Genomic DNA, 9,686 nt, shown 5'->3' on the forward strand with positions numbered 1-9,686 from the left:
GCTAGTGTGAGTACACCCTTAGTTTATAACTAGAAAGTGGAACTAAAAGGAGAAATGGTGGTAAGGCTTACCGTCATGCTCATTTTCAATGTCCTGATTTGCCTCCACAAAGTCCCAGAACTTGTCCTGGCTCTCCTCAGAGAGGAATTCACTGGGGATAAACATTGAGATCCATTATTAGTAGAGATACACAGATTTTGCAACTGAAAAACATAGTTTTTGCAGGTTGTTAATCACAATGACATTTTTCACTGTTGATCAAAGGTATCATAACATATTAATGTATGAAAGAATCTCAATATTTAGTTTTGCAATACTATATCAATTTTTAATTATTAGTCAACATGTCAAGATTGTTTACCTTGCCTCCAGTAGAAGAGGCGTAGAGGGCCATTTGGTGGTCAGTGTTGTGGTCACAGCCTTTGAGCTCCCATCAGCAGAGGCCACAAAGTGCAGAATCACCAAAGAAACACACAGCAGCCACATTTTCATGCCTATAGTGAAGTCAACAGAATAACTTTTATGGAGATGCAGATTTCATTTTCCAGCAGGACTTGGCACAGAGCCAAAAGAACTAATAGGTCTTTAATTTAATATTTACTGATACATTGATTTTTGGGTTTTTATTGGCTGTAAGCCACAATCATGAACAATAAAAGAAAAATGCGTAAAATAGATCACATTGTGTGTAAAAGATATATATATATATCAGTTTCATAACGCAATTAAGTAAGTTTTCTATGATATTCTATTTTTTTTTTTAAATATATATTTAAAATACACATATGCTGCAGCTGATTTCTTTCCGGGCAGCGATGATGCTTTCGCTTTCGCAGACCTCACTGCAGCTGCGCGCTTCAGCCAATCAAATCTTTTAGCGTGGCCGTACTCACACCCATTATCCAATCAGAAGCGACATCGAGCGGCAGATCCGGTTCATCCTACTGGCTTCCCGGAGTTAGCTTAGCTAGCCGCTGCGATTCATTCAAAGCGAAGCTGAGCTGGACTTTTCCGTTCCACCTTAAATAGACTTAAATAGCTTGGCATGTACACTGAGGCCCGAGCCGGATGTCCGTTAAACCGCAGCTATTTTTTAAGGTGGAACGGGAAGTTTAAATAGGATGTTGGGAAATAAGGAGTTTGTAGGTTCTGTCAGAACAGAGCTGAATGTAAACGACTCGCTGAAGGTTTAGAAGCTCAAACATTAAATATGCACTTATTTCGAATTAGAAATTAGAAATAGATTTGTGCAGTTTTAGCCGTTTAGTTCTGACTAACGCTTCACAGCAACCGGTAGTTAGCGATATTTATTTAACAGTTAAACCTATGGACTAAATAACCTAGCTAACGCTAAGGCCTTTTTATAAATGAGCCTAAGGCGTTTTCTCATTAGCTGCTCTGTTCATAAACATCCAGTTTTATAAACGCAGATAGCTAGCTATGCTATGTTCTCCATATTCGTCTCTGCACACTTAGCGTTAATTAGCTAAGGCTAGCTATCCGAAATACACCGAATTTCCTCCTTAAACCGACCGAGCCCAAGCCGGGCATGGCTTGGCCTCAGTCCCGGGCCCCTCAGGCATTTATCCTGGGGGTGAAAAAAAAACAGAACCCGAGGCCGGGTTTCTGTGTTTAACTAAACTCTTACCTCCGCCGGCTCCTGACTCCGCTCCCCGCACAGCCATGGACCGGTCCTTCAGCGCTACAGCCTCACACAGCCCGCAGCGCCCGACACAAAACCCCGCTGCAGCGTCCGAACTGCGCCTACAGCGTCGCAGAGAAGCGCAGTCCGCGGGGGAAATGCTGTAAAATCCTTTATTTGATTAATTATGAAGGGAGCAGAGAGTCGGGAAGCTATTCACAATGTTTACATAGGCAGTTCACTAGGCTGCTCACTGCCATTTTGGCTCGATTTTAAAAATAAGAGTCGCGTCTTTTATTTTTTATATGAATTAATGGATTTATATGAATTCAAATAACAAACGTGCGAAATAACTAATTAAATAAACAAGTAACTAAATAAATAAATAATAAACGTTGCAATTCTAACGAATTAAAATATTTGACTAACTCACCAAACAAATAAATAAAGAATGAAAGAAAAAAAATAATAGTAATTAAAGTTGCGTCTTTTTTTCAAATTAAAATAACTGACTAAATAAATAAATAACCAATATAAGTTAAAAAAAAATGTATAAATAAAATTTGTCAAATTTTAAAGTAAAATAAAATATAAATAAATATACAATGAAAAAAAAAACGGAAAAAAATGAGACATAACGTTTCGTTTCATAGTTGTGTTGTCACGTGTGTACCAGAAATAGTCACAGTGCAGGTGGTGGAAATTATCGTCACCTGCGGTTTCTTGCTAGAAATGTCCCTGTGAACAAACAAGCAGGCGGAACATGCAGGAGCCCAAACACCCATAATACACAGGTCAGTGAAGCGTTTCTAAACTTCAGTGAAGTAATAAGACACAATACTAGTTAATTTCTGTCTCATAACATGTGTAGTGTTAGTGTAAAACTAAGAAACTGGAAGTGTAGGTGTAAGATTATTTTGCACATTTTATAAATAATGGTTTTAACAGTATTCCTCGGAATGTTCACCTTATTTTAAGCAATTTGATTCAAATAAAATACAGAAGTGACCAATAAAGTTGTTTTGAAATTTAAGCCAAAAAAAGAGTGAAGAGTAAAGTTTTGCTTTAATCATTTTGAGACTTTGAGATTGTTTGTTTATTATTTTAAGAAATCATAAAAAAAATAATTTATCCCATTAGCATTTTCTTTTTTGTTTTATATGAGCAGATACGTGTTAATTTACATATAGTTTGTCTAGCTTTTGCCAATGGATTTTCTTTTCATGTTATAAGAATGTTTAGCAATGTTTTTAAAATGTTCCAGGAAGGTTAGCCTGTAACTTTACAGAAATAATGTTTCAGGAATATTCTGAAAAGAAATGGTCAAATTATAGAAACATATAGAAATAGTCACATTATAGAAACGTTACAAATTAGTGCTGGGCGTAATACTGGTTCCTATGGTATACCAGAGGGGAATTTAGAACCGGTATACATTTTTAAAATACCGCCATACCACTAGAGGCGCTGCGGAGCGTTGTGTAGAACAGCGCTGCAAAAAAAGCACAGCAGAAGAGCTCGCTAGCTAACGTTAGCCAGTTAGCTTAACAAGCTTACACACTGTAGAAACATTAGAGCAGAACTCCTGGAGCATCTGCTGCTGCTTCTTGCAATGTAAGTAATTATAGCCCTTTTAAATATATAAATACTGTAGCTTGAAGGATAATATTAATGCACTCTGAACTGAATATATTTGTTAACTGGAGAACCAGGAGAATTGTGATTAACTGATAAGCAGCTGCTTAAATACTTTAATGCCTCTAATGGCTTCAATAATAATATATTGTAAATTGATTTTAAACTATTACAACTGTTGAAACTTAGTTGTGCAAAAATAAATAAATAAATAAATAAAATTCCCAAAACCAAAAATGAAAACACTGACACAAGTGCCATTGCAACAACATTACCAGAACGTTTGAAACCGTAAAATAAAAATGTTCTAGGAACTTACACAGAATGCTGAATTACGTTAACATTCAGAAAATGTCCTACTAGTGCATCTCAAAAGATTTAAATATCATTAAAAGGCCATTTTATTTCAGTAATTCAGTTTAAAATGTAAAACACTTTTATTATATGCATACACACACATATACTGTATAGATGTATTACATACAGAGTGCTCTAGGTGTTCTGCAGTCCCAGTGCAGGGATGCTCAGTGTGCTGCTGATTGCTCTTTATGGATACAGCACCCTGGACAGCAGCCTACAAGGGATTCAGCCCATCCTGTGATTTCCCAGCGGCTCTGTAATAATATCATAATGCAGCCGAAGCTGCAGAAACAGCACAGAGCTGAGCTCTGTAGAGCAGGACTCGCTGTCTCAATAGATGAACTGCATGAAAACGGAGATTATTACTAGTATTTAAGTAGTAGGCACTCATTTGCGAAATATATACATAAATAAATAAAGTAACTAATAAGGAGCAGTTGAAAACAGCAACTTTCAATGGAAGTCAATGTAAAAAAAAGTTTATTTCAGGTCATTTTGAAGAGTTTCTATTGGTCCGGTCATCAATAAATTTTGGCACAGTGTAAGGGAAATTATGTAGTAAACTAAAAATAGACAAAAATGGAGATAAGTGTTTTTCATAGGACAGCGACAATATGTAAACTGTACCATTCAAAAGTTTGGGCACACCCTCCCATTCAGTGTTTTTTTTTTTTTTTGTTTTTTTATGTAATTAAATGTAATTACATTACATTTACATATAGAGCATTTAGCTGATGCTCTTATGCAGAGTGACATACAAGGTTATACCGATTATAGAGGGTGGCCAATGTAGCATTAGGAGTCTTGCCCAAGGACTCCTATTGGTGTAGCACAGCATTCAGTCACCCAGACCTAGAATTGAACCCCAGTCTCCCACATTGTAGTTCATTGGCAGGCAGTGGTGTTATCTACTACAGCAGTGGCTATTGTCCAGCACCTTCAGGAACTCCTTCAAGATGCTGAGAAAACTCTACTCTACAGGTGACTCTACCTTATAAAGACATTGAGGTTAATTTAATTGTAGAGTGTGCAGATCTGTCCTTAAAGATAAACGTGATACTTAGAAGAATCTAAAGTATATTAAACATATGTTGGTTTGTTTAACACTTTTTTTATTTTACAAAATAATTTCAGTTCATGTGTCTGTATAGCTTAAAAATAGTCTTCAATATCAAATTTACAATGTAAAAAATCATAAAAAGACAGATCAGTAACAGAAAAATCCCTCATCTCTATTTTCCCTCACAGGAGAGACATTTAAACTGCTGTTATCTCCTGATTTATCAGACCTTCTCATCATCACCACAGATTTTTATCTCCTTTCTATGACTCATTCTATTTCCTAGCAGCACCGTCCACCCTGACATACAGTCTGGTCTTCACGTCTGAAGAGTTCGAAACACCTTCAGTCAGGTCAGAGGTCAAGAAATGGACTCAATTATTCCTCCTTTATGGGTTTTTCCCTGACATACGTCTGTTCACCCGAGCACATCGAGTGCGGCCCGCCCTATAAATCTGCCTTTATTAAATCAGGTTCAGCTCCTACATAAATCTTCAGATGAAAAAAAAAAAATAATCTCAGGAAAGTAGTGAGTTCCTTTCCTAAGAGCTGCGAGCCACTTTCACTTAAAGAGCTTCGCAAGCAAAACTGGAGATTTTCTCTGGATGAAAGGTGGATAAGGTCTAGATCATAATAAATCAAACAGAGGAATGATTTACAGGTTTTGTGATTGAGCTAAATTTAGTAAGAATTCAGTTTAATTCCATTCAGTTTAAATTTAACGCTAACTAAACTTAAGTTATCAGGTTATACAGTAAAGGAGCACTAAACCCCCTTGATTTTTGCTGACTGAATTTGAACATGGCTAAAAAAATGGAAAGGGTAGTTTGAGAGGGGCACTGGGTGATGTATGGGTTTAGAGGAGGGCAGGAGAGAGAGCTTTTTAGGCTGAGCTTCAGCAGCAGCGTGCCTCTAATATTGTCCTCATATGGGGACAGTAGTTTATTTTAAGAATTAAATATGATCCTTGCTATTTAGGATCTGAAGGACCCAATTAGTCCAAAACAATGTAGAGTAGTAGTCAAAGTAAATTAACCTGTTTTAAACAAAAAATTGAGTGTAATGTGGTCATGTGACCACTAGATGGTATGTCCAGTGTCTCAATATGAGGCTAAAGGGTCAATAAAAAAAATAATAATAATAATATTTAAAATAAATAATAAATAGATGGTATATCATCGTGCAGAGAAGCAGAAATGTAACATTTCCCTATGAGGACGCAAAGTACCAATAGGGTTAAAAAAAACAGTTTCTAACTAACCCTAATTAGCAGGCCATGATTTTTGTCAATATTCTGCCTGACATTACACCCCTAAATCTTGAGGATTTCTATTCAAGCATTACATAAAAAGGTTTCTATTTGATAAGGAATGTTACTAAAAATCATAATTGTAATAGTATTAGAAAGTATAGAAAAATATTTAAGTAAATCTGCTTATGTTTATAAAAATATAATGAAAAAAAATTGAATAGAATTGGCTTTTTCCTGAACTTCATTTTAAAATCAGTATTTTTCTGAATACAAATCCAACAGGTCATGTCCTCCAAATATTTAGTTTCGTTGTGTTTGTCTAGGTTTTATGTCTATTTTCAAGTTTGCTGAATTTGGGTTGATTCCTGTTACTGATCTGGAATTATTAAGTGGATTAGAGAGAAAACAGGCAGCTTCTCCAAGTGTCCTGTAGGAGATTTTAAACCCTCACATTTTCAGAGTGTAAAAAAGTTATTTTACTGCAGAGAATAAAGGTTTTGTAGCCCGTATACAGGACAAGGCATTACCTCAGACACTTTGGTCTAAATAACTTACATAATTTCCATCTCACCCCAAGAAAAGACAGATCACAAATGATGCTGAGACCAAGACGAGACCAAAACTGGACTTGAAAACTACAACTCTAATTGAGTTATTCGTTTATTTCAACAGTTTATGTTCCAAAAAGATCAACAAAACCTTCCACCATAATTCAAACCAAAGCTGAGCATCACCTGCAACTCTGTTCTTATCCTCTCCGGGCCAGAAGACACTGTATTTCACGGCCAACCCGATGTCAAAGTGCATGTGCCGTTTATGATACAGGGCATGACTGGGCACTCAGGACCTGTCCAGTTATTACCAGTCCCAACTGTCCAAACGACAAGGGCACGGCTGATATTTATACCCACTAGCGCAGGGCCAATCGCCGGCCAGAGCACCGCGCACCCCTGCCGTGATGGGCCGGCCGAAATTGCATGCTCCCGGATTGAATTAAAACAGTAGATCAAGTGTGACAGGCCTGTGTGTTGTGAGGGGAAGGAGACCAGGCTGCTTTATGAGGTCAAGGTTCCTCTGTTATAGATCAGCCTGTAGGATACTGAGGAGGAGGGAGAAGGTGGAGGGCAAACTTCTCCTCTGCAACAGCTTGTATTCTTTTAAAGGAGTATTATTCTACAATATACAGTACACATCCTAAAGTTTTTTTTTTATATACATTTTTTTGCATTGTTGATTAATACTACCCCAAATACTCATCCAAAAAATGAAGAAAAACAAAATCTCCACCTGGATTTAACTCAAGTAAATGATGTGGGGTTGATGTTGCAGTTGGTCTGCAGGTTTAGGTTCAGCAACAGTATGTGCTGAAAGAATGAGATCAGCTGACTCTACCTGAATATACTGAATATATAGACCAGGTTATTCCATCAGTAGATTTTTTCCATTTATTCCAAGATGACAATGCCAGGATTCACGGGGCTGTTATTGTAAAAGAGTGGTTCAAGATCTTAAGATCTTGGTGAAAAATTAATGCAACACTGGATTAAAATATATCTTGTGACGTTGCAGAAGCTTATCGAAACAATGCCACGATCGCAAACAAAGCTAAAGGCGGTCCAACAGAATATTAGAGTGTAATATTAGAGTTTTGGGTGTGATTTATGTATAAATGTATATATAACTCTGGAAAAAAATAAGAGACCACTTAAAAATTATGAGTTTCTTTGATTTAACTAAATTGAAAACCTCTGGAATATAATCAAGAGGAAGATGGATGATCACAAACCATCAAACCACCAAACTGAACTGCTTAAATTTTTGCACCAGGAGTAAAGCAGCATAAAGTTATCCAAAAGCAGTGTGTAAGACTGGTGGAGGAGAACATGATGCCAAGATGCATGAAAAAAACTGTGATTAAAAACCAGGGTTATTCCACCAAATATTGATTTCTGAACTCTTAAAACTTTATGAACATGAATCTTTTTCTTTGCATTATTTGAGCTCTAAAAGCTCTGCGTCTTTTTTTTTTGTTATTTCTGCCATTTCTTATTTTCTGCAAATAAATGCTCTAAATGACAATATTTTTATTTGGAATTTGGGAGAAATGTTGTTCGTAGTTTATAGAATAAAACAAAAAGCTGTATATTTGTTAGGTTTACTGTACTTAAGTTTGGTGAACTTATTGGGTTTTACGGAGTAGTTACTGCTTCGTTAGCTCTTCTGAAACTGAAGCTCATTGTGCTTTCCTTCCTTTGGTCCGATCCTTACTCTAAAGATATACAGCACAGCCTGTCCACACTGGAGCTACTTCATCTTCCCCACACTGCACTACATTGTATTTGGCGTATGAGAAACCCTATTATATCCGCAGCACAATACAATAAGACGGAGCGGGGCTGGAACAATAGCTATAAGCCGGAGAGGGGCTAGGTGTGGCCCTGGTCCAACTGCGAGCCGCGGGCCTGGCCATTCATTCGGAGAGAAGTTAGAGCTATCACCCCCTCCATTTAAGACAATAACGGCTGCTGATACCGCCTTTCAGTTAGACAGGACAAAAGCAGTGAGGCCGGTGGTCTGCGCCAGGAGCCGTTTTTGTAATTACCAGAGAGGAGCGTTCGTCTGACTCAGCCGCTTCTGTGCCTTTGGGCTTGGCTCCAGGTTCTCCTGGCTGGTGCAGAGTGTGTGTGTGTGTGTGTGTGTGTGTGTGTGTACTATATCTCTCCTCTCCTATAAGAGAAACCCTGACAGGCCTGTTCTTAGTGTGTATCTTGGTTTACCTGCCCTCCTGGCTAACATTTTTATTTTTTTTTTGTTAGTAAAATGTTTTCTGAATGTTACAGTTCAATCATTTCAATCTGTCAACATTTTTAAAGGAGAACTCTGGTGTAAAATGGACTTTTGGTGTAAAAGTAAAACATGTTAAAATGTACTTAACTTTGATGAATAGCACACCTCCGTTCTCCCACGGCGTTCCTAAATCCAGAAATTTTAACAGTTTGTCCAAACACCCTTCAGACTGGGAGAAACGGGGCATAATTTGTACATTAAGTACATTAATATTATGCTTTCATCTAATTTTTTTGAGTAAACTTTGATTATACTTTTTAAAAAGTACAATATAGTGTATTTAAAAAAAATAAACTACTATGAAATACACTTTTAGTTTAATGCAATTCAATACACTTTTAAAACACTTATTTCCAAATATGTAAAAAAAAAACTGTTACAGTAGTTCACTTAAAGTATAATAATGCAACTTTTAAGAGATTAAATTAAATTACTACTACTAATTAAAAAAAAAATTAAGTAAATTTGTAACACGATAACAATTGTAGTACAGTATATTAAAATATATTTTTGTATCCAACTATACAAAGTATACTAGAAGTGTGCTACTTACAAAAGACAGGAACAAAAGGCATATTTGTACTCTAATGTAAATAGATCACATATATTTAACATCAATTCTTAGTACATTTCTAATATACCTGGTGTATAATAAATAAAGTGATACAGTTGTAATACTCATTATTAAATGTATTATAATTTTATTGTAAGCATATTTCAAATATGTGGTTATATTCATAATGTAGTATGTTTAAATTGTATTTAAGTATATTTAAAATAATTCCATTTTCATACATTTCAGTACACTTAGCACAATTTAAGTAAGACTTTTGTTCTATTTTTATTACTATAATTAAAGTATAATAAGTACAATAAATATACTGATTAAT

At 36.1% G+C, this 9,686-nt stretch overlaps 1 protein-coding gene across 2 annotated transcripts in view; it reads right to left on the bottom strand.

Moving 5' to 3' along the window:
* Nucleotides 1-1,913, bottom strand: part of uggt1 (UDP-glucose glycoprotein glucosyltransferase 1) — a 39,541-nt gene extending 37,628 nt beyond the window's left edge. The window contains exons 1-3 of one of the 2 annotated variants that reach the window (XM_049482499.1): nucleotides 1,649-1,913; nucleotides 362-494; nucleotides 72-151 (exon numbers count right to left, since the gene is read on the bottom strand). In XM_049482499.1, coding sequence (XP_049338456.1) covers nucleotides 72-151; nucleotides 362-494; nucleotides 1,649-1,685 — 250 coding nt within the window. In that variant the 5' untranslated portion in view covers nucleotides 1,686-1,913. Of the gene's footprint in view, nucleotides 1-71; nucleotides 152-361; nucleotides 495-781; nucleotides 964-1,648 lie in introns of those variants that run through there. The other variant, XM_049482500.1, reaches the window with a different exon arrangement.
* Between the last annotated feature and the right edge of the window lie 7,773 nt (nucleotides 1,914-9,686).

This window comes from Astyanax mexicanus, chromosome 8 (assembly GCF_023375975.1).
Source record: "Astyanax mexicanus isolate ESR-SI-001 chromosome 8, AstMex3_surface, whole genome shotgun sequence".
NCBI classification, from domain to species: domain Eukaryota; kingdom Metazoa; phylum Chordata; class Actinopteri; order Characiformes; family Acestrorhamphidae; genus Astyanax; species Astyanax mexicanus.